Source organism: Calidris pugnax, unplaced genomic scaffold (assembly GCF_001431845.1).
Source record: "Calidris pugnax isolate Ruff unplaced genomic scaffold, ASM143184v1 scaffold147, whole genome shotgun sequence".
Classification (NCBI taxonomy): Eukaryota; Metazoa; Chordata; class Aves; order Charadriiformes; family Scolopacidae; genus Calidris; species Calidris pugnax.
Window position 1 is genome coordinate 5255814 of NW_015092359.1, and position 15540 is coordinate 5271353.

The following is a 15540-nucleotide window of genomic DNA, read 5'->3' on the forward strand; positions in this document are numbered from 1 at the left end:
CCGGGCGCTGCCTTGCCAGGCAACAGGCCGCCGCCGCTGCCACCGGTCACGGTACACACCTCATGGCCTGACCTCCTTTCCCTGCTAATTGCATTACACAGCCAGCTGGCTCCAGAGAGGAGTCGTCTGTTTGACTGAAGAATTTCTGCTTTTGGGGAGGCAGGGCTGCTACTTTTGCTAAGTAACAGTCGGGCCTGACATCCCCATTGTCTGGCTGACAGTGTACCCATCCTAAAAAATCTAAGTTTTATTTGTAAATTAACCGAGAAACTTCCTGCCAGAGCAGCGCTGCCTGGAGACTGATAATGTGTGCCTTTCATTCCCTTTCACTCTTACTGTATCACTGCCAATTTGTTTTTCTGCTGCTCGCCAGCCCTAGGCTATAAAAGCCTTGTAAGACATAAGTGCAATTATAGTCCTGGAGTCAAATGAATTGGACAAATCCAATAGCACAGCTCTGTCCCCACTTTGCAAACCCCTACAGCAGTTAGATTAGCTGCTAAAAATCTAATCTAGCCCCAGCTAACAAATTTCTGCGGCGAAGGAGCAAGAGTTCAGTATGGGGTTGCAACCAGATTTCTGAAGCGGCAAAAGTTCTGCTATGACAATGGAGAAGCTGGAATAAATCACTTAAAAATTTTGCAGCTCGTTTTTAAAGCGTTAGGTACAATTTAGCTAGAACAAGGCAGGGGATGGTCGGATGCTGTTACTATGATTGATTTTCATTCCTGCCACAAGGCAGCCAGATAAAAAAAAAAAAAGTTTAGAACCAATGATGCTGAACCCTACAGCAGCAAAAATATAACAGCTGAATTTTGATTATTCCCCTAGAAAAAGATTTTTTTCAAGGCTAAGACTTATTTGGAGAGGTTTTTTTCTTCCGCTTTCTCCCCCCTCCCCATGAGCAATATAATATGCCAGCATATACTTCAAATAAAGGAACACAAAGTGCAAATTACAACTGTACTGCACAAAAATAAGGGGCCAAGTTCACCCTCAGTGTAAGTGCACTTATTCTTGTAAATTTATATCAGAAAGGAATTTACCCTCTTGTGGTCAGTAAAAATAAAGACCCATAATAACATATTTAAGTAAAATTACTGCATCTGCTTAATTCCCCAGCTCACAGAATTTATGGCCTGCTGCACTACTTCCTTGGCCAGCAGGTGGTAAGACCTTCTGTTCAGCTCCGGAGCTTGTGAGCCAAGCGCACTGATTGGTATTGAATTCTTTCTGCCTGTCTGTAGGCAAAATAAGCAGAGAAGAAGCCACAGAAGTGACAAAGATTTCAGAGACGGGGAGGGGGGGGGGGGGGGGGGGGGTGAAGAGCAGGAAGAACTGAAGACTCTTTTTTGGACCAGACAAGTGAAAATTCCCTGAAATTCCCTCTCCTGGTGACCCCGGGGTGGGGGGAGAGGCTGGGCTGGATCTCAGCACCGGCGTTCTCAGACGCTGCCTGTTTCTCCTGCGTGTGAGGCAGCCTAACAGAGAACAGATGTGGAGAGGGGGGGGGGGGGGGGGGGGGGGGAGGGCTTAGATCCCAGATAGTATCCGTGCAATATCTGATGGAAGCAGGGGGAAGGCAAGAAAAAAACCAAAGTTGTGGCCCCCCGCTGCATCCCGATTGGCAACAAGATAACATTTTCTCCTCCCAGAAATATTGTCCTCTAACACCATCTATAATTCTATCGCAGCACCTGCTTGAAAAAGCGACATTAACAGAAAGAAGTAATAAATGTAAAATAATCTTTTTAAGCAACATACACCGCCCCAATCACAGGAGGTGAGGCATAAGCCCAGCACACACCAGCTCTTCAGGGAGCAAGGGGAAGCATGAAAATACTTGTGACCATCTTGAGAGTTACCACGATTTTGGAAAAAAACGCTGCATTTTGCTACAATTCCGTTAACTCTGCAGAATTCACAGGGGCAGTGTTAAGTGTTGAGGGAAATAAATACATTTTCCTCTGGTTTAAGTGCATGTTGCAGGCAGGCCCACATTTCTTTTCAAGCACACACACCGGTCGTGGTCTGCACACGCATCGGCTACCAAAATCAACACAGGACTTCTGTGGATTGAGAGATTTTGCTGCTAAAGCATCGATGTACTTGCCTTGACGTATTTCCTCTCCTCTGCAGCTAAGGTTCATAAGTGAAAAGTCAACAAATTGACACTTTTAGGGTTATAAGAATTCTTCCAGGATGCCGTCTTTGAGAAATTATTTGGCTATACCCTCATGCTTGAAACATTGGTTTCAAACACAGGCTGGTTCATACATCAGCATTTTCAAAGAATTAGAGAACTATCAATCTCCCAGAAAGCTTACACTGCTTCTGAAATGTGTCTTGTGTCCACTCGTTGCTGCACTTTTGTAAAATTTGTTGAGAAGTCTATGCAAATTTGGACAGAAATCCACACCTGCTAACAAAAGTGCTGTGCCAAATGAAACAAAACTGTTCTGTGCAGAAGCGTGGAACCACAAAAGATTATACATTAAAAAAAGACCTCTGGAAGTCATCTGGTCCAGCCCACTGCTTACAGCAGGGCCAGCTCCTGAGGTCCATTAGGTTGCTCAGAGCTTTGTCTTTCTTTACAGGAATACACAGTTTGATCCCTGCAGGGTTCCATTCCTATAGCAGATTTAAGGCTGGTTGGTTGTTGGTTTTTGTTTTTTTTTAAAGTCTTAAGGCAATTACTTTGCACTATTTTCTGTGGATAATATATACTGGAGCTTGCCTTGTTTCCTAGCACTTTAAGACTTTGAGGTTGGCAACCACTAAATGCTTTTGCTTTTTCTTTTTCCACAAAGAAGAATTCTCTTAAAGCAAACAGAGGGAAGACAATTAAGTAGAATAACCAGACTCTCTCAATGTCTGTGTTAATCCCTAACGTGGGTGGGAATTAGGAGAATTAGTAAAATAGACTGTTTGCAATTAAAACCCATTTTTCCCTTTGTGGTAGCTCTGTCAGACTGCGCCTCTTCCAGATGATGTATTACTCAACAGCTAAATGATATTTCACTGCCTTTGCTACACTTCCATAAAATCCTGGAGCTATGACTTACGAGGGAAGATTAGACTAAACGACCACAATTTGTGTAGGAAAAAGAAGACTGGGAAAGACATGGTAGCAGTTCTCAAACATGACTAAGCCTGCTGCAAAACGATCTGTTCTCCATATCCATGTGGAATAGGGTAAGAATAAATGGGCTTCAACTGGAAAAAAGCATATGCTACAAGAAATCTTCTCATGGTACAAGAAGTGGAGCAGAGGAATACGTTGCCCAGGGAAACTGTAAAGCATTCATCACTGGAGTTCTTAACTAGCAGCTAGATAAATACTGGCCAGGAACAATAAAAATACAGATAGTCCTACCTTAGTAAATTGATAGAGACTGTACAGCCTCTTAATATGCACCACAGCCCTACTTCTCTATCCCAAAGTACTCAGATTAGAATTTTTTTCCCCATAGCCATGTAAATCCACTAGCACGAAGACAATGAGTTGCATACATAAAGAGAAACATGTACTTTTGTTGACTACTTTTTTTAATGACAGATATCACAAATACAAAAGGATCTAGCTTTACTGGTAAGCGCAGTGCTGGGCAAGGCTGCAGGACTGGTAAGCAGAAATACCACCTTTTCATTTCGAGGAAACGCACGTTATTTTGAAACTAGCTGGACAACAAATACAATCACCCAGTGACATACTTATAGATAATTTTCAGAGCACAATAGTATCACATGGTAGACTGGATGGCTGTAGTAGCATTACTAGCACACATTAACAGCCTATGTAGGACAAGTTGCCAATCCTAATTAAAAAGGCAAAGATTCGGTATGTACCTAAAACCTTCTTTGACTCTAAGCAGCAGTTGGCAAGCACCATAATCTCAAATCACTCCTTGTTAGGAAAGACAAATGATTAAGTACTGATACCAACAAAATTTTGGGCTGGGTTCTGGCCATCTTTGAAGCAGAGTCTGCTTGTCAGAATTGTGAATAACTGGATAATGGCTTTAAATATCAGCTGGCTGCTTTTGGTACCCTGCTTGTCACTTCTCTTTCACTTCTTTTCTTTTCTGTTACAGGCTGGACGATTCATCTGTAAGGTTTTATTATGTCGCATTTGGTTGTTTTGTTCTACCGAACTACAACAGTTTTGGCAGGCAGACAACATACAAATGGAATTATTGCTAATATTATTACTAATGGGGGTATTTGAGGCTACCATGGAAATGTTAATTGTGTTTTAGAATCCAGAATTTAGATGCCATTTAATTCAGATAATCTAGCTGCAGAGCACCATGTGGCACAGCAAAGATGGCCTGCTAGGACCAGTTAGCACAATCTGTTTTCAGTTTAAACTTTAATTTAAGCACTTGAAGACTACAGAGAACGTTTTTGAAATACACAGCCAATGACTCACCTTTTTGGTCAGCGAATCGTCTGAATCCGATGGCATTCTTGTAGACACGTGAAAAATGATTTCCACGGTGGAGGTAGCGTAATAGGGTGCCGTTTGTCCCGTGCTGCCATTGCGCTGCAGGCCGCCCATAAAACCACCATGTGTCGAGAGATCAACCTGAGGGATTGACAGTCACAATCAGGAGAAATCTGAAAACACCGAGGAATAACCAGTATTTATTGATATATCAGGACTTGGTCGATTTACCACTCTAGAATTCTGTAGCCGTCCCAGAGAAAGAGAAGTCCTTCCCTATGGGTTTGTGATCTTTACATTAGATCTCTCTTGTTTTCCATTCCTGTATTTGACATTTACTAAAAGTAGACATCTCTTAACTGGGTACTGAGTCATTATCTATATGGCTATTTTACCTTTCTTCCAGCAGACAACAAGGAAGCAAAAGCATTCTGTCACGTGCAGCTGCTCTAAGGGCTGCGCACGGCTCAGCAAGCCCACTCAAAGCACACACAGAGAGAAATAAAGTGCAGACAAAATATATATATAAAAAAAAAATAAAATCGGAAAATTTGAAAAAGAAATTGAAGACCTGTACAAAAAGAAAAACCTTATGAGAAACAAGTCTAGAAAATTATTCGGAAAAAAATGCCTCTCTGAACAAAGGCTTGTTTGTTTCCCCAACTGCATCAGCCTGAGGATGCTACCTCTCCCTACAGACCTCACCTCACGTAAATACTTAAACATGGAATGTATCTCCAAAACACGTAAGTGTTCACGTCATTTAGGTTACTGACACACCATTTCAACAATGCAAAATAAACCCAAACGTTTTTGTCCTTCCTAAAGCAGTGATGCAGTTGGGTAAGTGGTCTGAGCATGTGAAGAGCTACAAGAAGCTAAAATGAAGGTAAAATTAAGCTACGGCTCTTGATGATGCAGAAAACAGAAGTGTCCACTGCAGCACCACCCGCCCATCAGAAAGAGGACAGATGTGTTCAACCAGAAGTAGGATGTAGACTTACAGACTTCTGCTGAAAAGGTGATCTTTTAAGTACCGCTAAATATTGGTGTGTATTAAAATTTATCTCTTTTTGAATTTTGAGAATTAAAAAATATGCAGTGATATAAGCAGTTTGTTTTCTATTTGCCTATTTTAATCGGCTTACAGTGATTTTTCGTAGGTCTTCCCATCAAGTATGTTAGCTCCCCTAAATTTATGACTATTACCTCCCAGCCCAGTCCAGCAACAAAATCTTCATATGCCTGGCTTCCCCTTGCGTTGGACAGTATCGAACATTTGTCCTCCTGTCCTTCAGCAATGTAAAACACTGCAATCTTGTGAGTTTCACGGCTGGAACGAAGATATAAAAAGAAACAGAAGTTAAAAAAGTTTCAGCTCGAAATTATTTTTTACAACACCCGCACTCAAAGGCCACGAGCAGGTGACCACGCTTAACTCTACGTATCTGTCTCTCTTAGGCACACAAATACTTCTCTCCATTTCAGGTGCAGAAATGTATTTTCAACCGAATTTTTCCCCCATGACCCCACTGCAGGTCATCTGTGCACCAGCAAAAGAATTGATGACCAAGTTCCAATTAGAGGGTTAATCACCTACATCTGTGCAACCCTGCCAAAGACAGTAAGATTGCGCAGGTGTTAATAGGAGCATAAATTGACCTACAGAATTTTAATTATAGAGTGATGATATACAAGAAAGAAAAAACATTGTTGACTTTCAGATCCTGGATTCAGTTTGACAAGGTTGACAGTTGTCGCCTTTGAAAACAACCGAGTGGATCTGATATCAAAACTGTTGGGATACAAGAAAATTGGAACTCTGAAAAAACGTCTGCAGCATTGCAAATAGCTGTATGTCAAGTAATGAAAATTAAAACAGAATATTCAGAACTTCATTCTGCCACTACCTGTCTGTAGAGGAGTTGTATGGAGATTACCCATTAAAATACTGCTCTTGACACAAGGATCATCCAGCAGGAAACAGTTCTTTGTGTGGGTTGAGCCACAGTCACACAAAATTTTGTAACTTCTTCCCAACCCTCCCAGCAAAAGAAAACAGGAAATAGGTTGCTGTCTCTTATTATTTACTACTGATTTTGAATTCTATGTATACAGTACCAGTGAAAATAGCTTGGCAGTTCAGGATACAGATCTCTTCAGAAACAAACAATCCATTTTTCATACAAATATTTGTATTTCTAGCACCTGCTATTTTAATGAATTTTTGGTTTTGCAGATGGCCTTATTCATTCTTTGGAAATGCTAACCTTATCAATAGGGTGTTTAGTAAACATTATTTACCATTGACGGGAATCCAGATTTTTCAGTTCTCGCAGTAATTTTGAATTTTTCTTAAGAAGATGAAAGCTTTTCCTATAAACATATTAAAAAAAAAAAAAAGATTTGAAGGAGAATGGAACATAGTACTGAAACAGTACTTTCTCATTCAAATACCTAAGAGAAGGGAATCAAATTTGCAAGACCCAAATTATTTTTTCTTCTTATTATTATAAACAATCTGCAGCTATTTAAAATAATCACTGAAGCAGGTATATGTAAAAGCTCAGAAGCACGCTCTGACTACCACCCAACTATTTAATTCTGGCTTTCTTAAGTGCATTAACGTTTAGTGGTAGAAGTGAGAAGAGTAAGAGCACGGTAAACGTGTTCTGAATCCTCTCTTCCTACCTTCTATCCCAGGAGTTCATTCCCAAGTCATTTAGCAGCTGCCGACAGAAATAAAAGGACGCTTGAGGTTCAGCAGGACGTGGTTCTTCTTGGTGGGCAACCTTCATACTCAAGTCCGAGCTGCATTTAAATATATATTCCTTTTCCTGGGCACTCTGCCTCATCAGGGCTTCAGTGATGGCATTTTCTTGGTCATAGCTCATACCAAAGGGTGGTGGTGACGGCTCATTCAGCTTTCGCTCGGGATGTAAAAGGCATTCAGGACTGGTGTTACCAATCTTTTCCAGCAACTGGTCAAGTGCGTCTTCTCCTTCTTCCACCTGAGAAATGTCTTTCTGGGAAATGAAGTGGTGTTCAGGGTTGCCTGAGATCACAAACGCATTCGTTGGGCTCTGCCGCGGAAGGCAGCCCTCCAAAGGTCCATACAATATTCTGCCATCCCAAGAGTACTTCCCTGAGATGTCTCTAACAATTACTCTTACGTCTGAGGGGGATGTGGCTGGTTCAGCGTCCGCCTTCTTCTCGGCGGGGATTTGGAGGTAAGATATCAGAGTACTGTCATTAAACACAAAGAGCTGCAGGTTGGGACTCCGGAAGACTTCTGAGGACAGCTCCGAGGACTCCACGTAGGAGTTGTCGTGGTTCTCACTAAGCAGACTGTGGAGAATGGCAGGGCCTCCGCTGAGGGGGTAGTGGCTCAGGTGATTCACCAAGTGAGTCATAACCATCCGCGCCGTTAAAGGTATCAATTCTAAATTCCTCCTCCTTTTTTCTGGAATGATCAATGAAAAGATAATAGATCAGTAAGAGCAGCCAAAGGGAACTAAAAAGAGCATTGGCAAATTTCTGTCACATTTCAGAAGCTTGCCTTAATTGTCCTCCTAATCCTTCCTGTTCAAGGAGCTACTTACCATCACTTTCCAAGAAATTCTACCTGTCACACTTCCTTTTTTTTTTTTTTTTTTTTTAAATTTTACCACACGTCCTTTGACATTTTAACCTACAGACACACCCAGGACTCCATACACCATATAAAAAGTCCTTCACACCAATCCCACAACACCTGCTGTCACTACAGTTTCACCTGGCAGGTCCAGGTGTTTCTCCTGACTGCCTGTATTCCCACAGTCACCCCCACAGCAACCATAGCAAGACAGGGACAGGGCACAAGAAGCAAAGGTAAATCAAAAGAGGCAACTAAAAACCATTGTTTCTCCATCTTTAGCAGCACGGTGGTAAAGTTTGTTGCATGAGGCAGGAAGAATTTTCAGATTCCAAGATGCTCCCCTCAGCGCAGGCAAATACATCAGTTATTTCATAAATCAATCACGCTCTGAGTTATCTTGTGACTCCACTTCCCCTGCTGGAATATTATTCCAGAATATTACCCCCTTTATAGCCAGAAATCTTCTATTTCCAGGTTTTGTTTGTATTCAGTTTAAAATAATTCTTTTGTAGCTTATAGTGTTTTTCTCTTTCCTTGGTATTTATACCTTCTAATGCACTTTTAAATGACAGGTATATTCCCTTTTCAGCCTTTTGCTAGCACCAAAAAGCCAAAATTCTTCAGCCTCCTCTCATAAAAAAGGTTCTTTATTCTTTTCCTGAATCTTCCAGTAGCAAATCTTTGAATTAATCTTTTTCAAAAACAAACCAGAGAGCTTGTAGGGCACTAACACATCCAAGATGAGAAACATCTTGTTACACCTAAAATGACAAATGTACCCGATAAGTAACTTTATGCTATTCACAATACTTGGCAAGAAATCTGCAGAGAACAGGCTTTAATATTGTTAACCTTTTTGTTAAAACTAAAAGTACATACCCAAAACCAAAGAAAATAGGCGGTAGGACTGAAAAATAGTACGGTATTAAATTCTGAAAATACTATTTGAAAGCATCACTGCCGATAGAACAATATATTGCACAACTTAATATTGCATTTCTATTTGCAATTCTTCTACAGCAATATGTTAATGCATATTAATAAAGAAAATTACTTAAAATGTTCTTAATTCATAGTGGAACAGCCATTGTTTTAAAGGATATTTTTAACAAGTGTTTGAAATAAAGATGATCTCTGCAGTGAATCACTTAGAAATAATTTATTTCCTATGTTTGGATGCGTACTTTCAAGTTGACTTTAAAAGCCAGTAACATAATGTACCTAGGTCCAAATAATCTCGTTCGACTTTTGACCCAGGTAGATTGTGAATTGGCAGGAATGGCATTTTTATGCAGTTGCAGAATTTGTTCCAAATCATACATGTTCTTCTCAAATCACTCCGAACAGGCAAATGATCTATGACAACAGGGTAATTTCTGTGGAAAAAATTCAAGCAGGGCAGCTGCGTGCTTCTGAAAGAAGTTTGGTTTGGGGCTTATTTATTGACTTTAATTCTATAAACTAATTTAATTCTATATACTAAATTACAAGTAGTACCAAAGGCAAAACCAGCTTCTCAGTCTATCCTATCTCTGTACAGATTTCTTGCTCTACAGCACCTTCGCGTCATCGTCTTTCTCCTGTGAGCTTCGTAAGGACCAATGTCAGCCACACACTCAAACACCCTATTAGCGAGGCAACTGAAACTCTTACAGATGTCAGGACAAGGGGCAATGGCTTCAAGTTACGCCAGGGGAAGTTCAGGTTAGATATTAGGAAACATTTCTTTACTGAAAGGGTTATCAGGCATTGGAATGGGCTGCCCAGGGAGGTGGTGGAGTCACCATCCCTGGAGGTATTTAAGAAACGTGTAGACATGGCTCTTCAGGGCATGCTCTAGTGCCCAAGATTATTGGTTTGTCGTGGGCTGCTGAGTGGGTGGGTGATGGTTTTTTGGTTTGGTTGTTGTTGTGTGTTTAGGTGGTGGGTGGTGTGTTGGGTTTTTTTTGTTTTTGTTTTTCTGTTTTTGTGGTTGGACTCGATCTCTGAGGTCCCTTCCAACCACCACAATTCTGTGATTCTGTGGTGATTCTTTTAGAAAAGGGCACTGCCCAGTACTCCTACACAGAGTAAGGAGAAGCACACTTCCACGGAAGAAATGTAAGCTGGAAAGCTCTGTTTCCCCAAGGCTGAACGTTGAGATGCTGGTCCTCACCCACCCTCTGCGAGCTCTCTTACCCTCGGCGACAGTGAGCAGGTTGCCCAGATCCGTGGAGGAGTGGCACTGGGCTGGCTCAGAGCTCTTGACGTTCCCAAGTCGCAAAAATGGGTCGTAGTCACTGGAGGAGAGATCTGCCAGGCTCAGCACGTAGTGGCTTTGCTGAGTGTACGTGCTGGAGCCATTCACACAGCAGTGCAGGACCTGCCAGCAGAGCAGCACGGCACTGGGTAAAGTGTACATTACAGCACCCTCTTAAACACATTCAGCCAGGAGTAACCCACCATAATTTCTATTTTGTGAAAGCCCAGACATACTACAAAAAAAAAAAAAAAAAAAAGTATGTCTAAATAACATTCTTTGCGAGCACTTGCTCACTTCAGGGCTTATTTTGCATTTTAACAGGCCGTTTCAAATCAGTTAAATATTTCTGCAAAGATTATTTTCCCTGGATCATTGTTTTAAGCATTTCACCTTTCTCTTCTTCACCATCCTCTCTCTATTCTACATCTCTGATCTTACCAACATTTTACATTCTTAACTCCTCACCTGTACGACTTCTGCCCACAGAATTTTCCACACTTCGCTAAAAATGCTTCTGTGCCTACGAGGAGCTGTGAAAGGCATCTTTAAACATCTAGACAATAAATCATGCTCATTCCTCATACTCACTCTATAAATATAGTCCAGTAAAGGAGCTTTGGAGGTATGTTGATCTTCAAGAACACCAGCAGACACTGGCTCCAGTAGCATTTTCATGGGTAATGCCATACACCAATCCAACAAACAAAGCAGCAGCGAAACTATGAACTAAACAGAAACATGTAACACGGTGTTCAGGTATCTTCTATTAATAAAGTCGCCCAACTTTAAAAGGTATGACTTTGAAAATTTAAAATATGACTCTAGTTCCAAGCAACTTCATTTAATAACCCTCCGAAACAGCACCCAGAAGGAACAGAGCCTGCCCTTTTCAGCGACGTACCTTTTTATCTGCTTCCACAGAGGAGTATTCAGCACTCGGCAAAAGAAATGCAATAGTGGCCACAAGGATCTACATTAAAATAAACAAAATTCCAGTAAAACATTTAACTTCTTTTGCTAGAGAGACAGAGCCTGAATTTCATTTGAATAGGGCATGAAAAGGGTTAAATTCTCTTCGGAGCATCTAACTGCTCTTATAAATCAATGTCCAAGTGAAATTAAAAGTTTTACTGAGCATTTTGGAAATAAATCACTACAAATAAGAGAAGTGCACTGATCCCAGGACTACAGCAAGTCCACGTCCTAACAATAATTGCAGAAGAAAAAGCAAGTTAAAGTCACAGTTACAGTAGCTCGAGTAAGGTATTAAGACAATTTTGCACACTATTTCCATACAAACATTTTAAAGAAACTGACGTACTTCAGTAATTTTTCTGGACAGAGAGGATTCGTACTTCTGAAGCTTTTGCCAATAAGAAACCAGCAGCTGAAGAACATCACAGGCTACTTGAGCTACCAGCTTATTAGAAAACTGGAAGAAAAGGAAAGATGATTAAAAGGCAAATGAAACAACAAGATACAATACAACACATTCAGGTTTTCTACATTTTATTTTGTTTTGCATGTATACAAACAATGAAAACTGTTAATGTTGCAAAATCACACTGGAAATGGTCTTCAGATACAAAATCACATGCTATTTTTTATAAATATTTTGCACTTTTGTATAGGGTATTTGATGACACTGAAGAACTGCGCATACAATCCTCGGCAACTTCACAGAAGCCATAAGGATCTGAACCATGCTCACTGAACATAATGATTAACTAATTAAATGCAAAAGTTTGGAAGTGGAAGACATCTTTTTGAAGATGGTCAATGCCATATCACCCACATTATGCAAAAAGTCCCAAGCAGCATCTGTCTGTCCCAAGCAGCCTGTCGCATCCTGGCCCAAGCAGCATCCTACCAGTGCTTTAAGCAATGAAAAGACAAACCAGCACATTGTGCTCCTTATCACCAGCAACTGTTTAAAAAAAAATTAAAATACTTTTCAAACACAGTATTTATTGATTACAGACTGTCATAGTACTACCTTCAGCGTCACACCTATGACATTGATTGCTTCCTTCACTTGGGGGTGGTTTGTGCACTGTGTTAGTTCTTCACATATCCAAACTCCAAGGCCACAAATGGCTATGCATCTTTTTTAAAAGAAAAAAGTGGTTTTGTCAGAAGTTTTAGAAAAATATTTAGAAGAATAGAAAAAAGAAAAAGAAAGGAATTCCCAAAGACGCAATCTCTCTTTTCCCTCTCTCAAGACACACAATAGGTCAACACCTTCATGGTGCAGAGTGAACCTCATCTCAATAGGATCAAACCACAACTCAGCTGTCCAAGCACCAAAGAAAAAAAAAAAAATAAAAAAAAAATCAAAATATCAGTGATAAGAAAGACTTTCCCATTTTCTTTTACTCAATATTTTACCTTGCAGCTTCACTTGGCTCCTCTGTAGCATTCTTCAATAAAATATTTATGAGGTAGCACTGAAATAATAAAAGAAATGAGAATAAGCATCTTTCCCATACATTCAGTTTGAAGTTATTTAATTTTGACATAGTTAGAAATGAATTAACTTTAATTATCAGTCTATTCTTAACGCGCTTTTACTACGCGCCAATTTTATCTTGTCAAAGGAGAAATACTGATTACAACTCAAATATACAGTCCCTTTGTGGATAAATCTAATTGATTTAAAATCATGTACAGGCAGCAAGATGGAAATCAATTCATTTTCAGACTTGATGGGTATTTACTAATAATGAGTGCTGATCACTTCATAATACAAACTAGAGTGTTAAAGTTCTAAGCAAGCTGTGTTTTGAAAAAATTAATGTGTTTTTTAATAGAAATACCCCACATCTCTGACAGGATGAGTTAATGCACACAAATACAACAAATGGACACTATAAATAATACCACCAACATCTTGTAATGAATTGACTTGACAGGCATCTGGCTGGAAAATAGCACATTTGATCATAGCCAGTTCACTCTCCTTGAAAATAAAATGCAATTTGCAGCATCTAAGCTTTGCTAATTTTATGGTGCACATTTAGCAAAGCAATGCTTATCAAATAAGTACGTATAATGTGTGCAGTTGGGGGGTTTTGAGGAGGAGGAGGGGTTTATTTTTTTATTTTTACACAAAAAGTGCATGGTAAAAATGAAGTAAAAATATATGTTAGGTTATATAAGGAGGTACTAATAAAATGTGACTTTACCTTCACGTCGGTAGTTCCTGCAATGATATCACCAGCTTGTGAAATGGGCCGCAAAAGCGGGATTTCTTGGTAGATATTTGGAAAGCAAACAAGAGAACCAAGGATGGTGTGAGCTTCTGAACGGGGAGCCTAAGAAAGGAAAGGTACACAAAGGCTTATTTTTTCATAAAATTATGAAAATGGCATAAGCCATGAGACTAGTGTCTATCACCATGGAGTACCAGATGTGCTGTATTCACAACGCAACACTGAAAGTGTCCTGAGGAACATCTCCCAGTAGCTCTTCCTTCCCAACTACAGCAAAAGCAGCATTAAAGCAGCAACTTCCAGGCACTTACTTGCCGATGCTTTTTGCTGCTGCATTGCCCTGCTCTTTTTCTGAGGCCGAGCTTCTCCTCCAGCAGGACCTGGCCTCCCTCCTAAGCATATTCTACATTTTTAATACCTCCTCTGTCCTTACATAATCCAACTATCAGCACTTCGGTGTCAATAAAATCCTACAGAACAACCTAAAGAAAAGCTGAGTGAGAGTTTTAAGCACTAAGGCAGCACTGCTATTAGCTGATCGTGTGACACAAAGGACAGCAGAACGCGCTCAAGCTGACTGTATACGTGATAAAAATGCATGGAGAGATTCCTACTTTAATAAAACCATCAAAAGCAACACAGCGTGAGCTATAAAAGCATCAGGGACTGCCACACCATCTCGCATAACGTTGAAAATACAACGCATACTAAGTTTTATGCTTGTAGGAGACGTGGCAGGTGGTGCTGGGTTGTGTTTGGAAGTTGAGTTTTCATTTCTTATTAGCACTTTTAGCCTTGGATCAATGACCAGGCTGATTGACTTTTTTTAAAGAGATGTCAGAAAATTCATGGCTGTAAACTCTGGGAGGGACAACGGAAAAAGCACAGGTAGGCTCATCATTTCAGGTGAAATCTAAGCGGGCTGTGTTCCTGTGCAGGGCCACCGGCTCAGCCACACAAATGTCAAGAGCAGCAGTAAAATCCCTTGGCCAAAATGGGCAGAAAGGTCTCCCCTGAACTTGTGTTTCATGTTCAACAAAGCTTTGAAGCTTTGTCAGGACTGTCAGACCTTCACCCTTATTTTGGCATCCGAGCATCTGAATTTTCACTGAATTTCACTGAATTTTTTAGAGTTGGAAGGGACCATAGAGACCATCTAGTCCAACTCCCCTGCTGAAGCAGGATTGCCTAGAGCTTGTCAGAGCATGTTACTCAGGAGCATCCAGGTGGGGCTTGAAAATCTCCAGAGAAGGGGACTCCACACCCTCCCTGGGCAGCCTCTGCCAGGGCTCTGTCACCCTCACTGTGAAGAAGTTCTTCCTCATATTTGAGTGGAACCCTTTATGTTCCAACTTGTGCCCGTTGCCCCTCATCCTGTCACTGGGAACCACTGAAAAGAGTCTGGCTCCCTCCTCCTTCAACCCACCCTTTAGATACTTGGAAGCATTAATGAGGTCTCCCCTCAGCCTTCTCTTCTCCAGGCTCAAGAGCCCCAGCTCTTTCAGCCTTTCCTCATCAGGGAGATGCTCCAATCCCTCCAGCATCTCTGTTGCCCTACGCTGGACTCTCTCCAGCAGTTCCCTGTCCCTCTTGAACTGGGGAGCCCAGAACTGGATGCAGGATTCCAGTTGTGGCCTCCCCAGTGCAGAGCAGAGGGGGAGAATGACCTCCCTTGACCTCCTGGCCACACTCTTCCCTACGCAGCCCAGGATTCCGTTGGCCTTCTTGGCCACAAGAGCACACTGCTTGCTCATTGTCATTTTGCTGTCCACCAGGACCCCTAGATCTTTCTCTTCAGAAGTTGTCTCCAGCAGGTCCACCCCTAACCTGTAACCTGTATCTATCGATTTGCTATTTTACTTCTCCTTCACCAATTTAATCATTTAGAGTCACATTTTTATTAGCGTTGACACTGAGTAAGAAATTCTGTACTACCAGAAACAGTTCCATATTTTCAATATTTGCTCACTGGAAAAAAAAAAAAAAAAAAAAAAAAAAAAAA

At 40.9% G+C, this 15540-nt stretch overlaps 1 protein-coding gene across 4 annotated transcripts in view; it reads right to left on the reverse strand.

The window, feature by feature from the left end:
- Nucleotides 1–15540, reverse strand: part of RALGAPA2 (Ral GTPase activating protein, alpha subunit 2 (catalytic)) — a 153951-nt gene that overhangs the window by 65066 nt on the left and 73345 nt on the right. For all 4 annotated transcript variants that reach the window (XR_001414151.1, XM_014962463.1, XM_014962461.1 and 1 more), the window contains 11 exons: nt 13512–13640; nt 12715–12773; nt 12323–12431; nt 11648–11758; nt 11228–11296; nt 10915–11052; nt 10263–10446; nt 7139–7910; nt 6752–6823; nt 5657–5780; nt 4433–4588 (listed from right to left, as the gene is read on the reverse strand). Coding sequence is in view for 3 of the 4 variants with exons in the window: in XM_014962463.1 (XP_014817949.1) it covers nt 4433–4588; nt 5657–5780; nt 6752–6823; nt 7139–7910; nt 10263–10446; nt 10915–11052; nt 11228–11296; nt 11648–11758; nt 12323–12431; nt 12715–12773; nt 13512–13640 (1923 nt within the window). In the remaining variant the exon portion in view is untranslated. The remainder of the gene's footprint in view (nt 1–4432; nt 4589–5656; nt 5781–6751; nt 6824–7138; nt 7911–10262; nt 10447–10914; nt 11053–11227; nt 11297–11647; nt 11759–12322; nt 12432–12714; nt 12774–13511; nt 13641–15540) is intronic.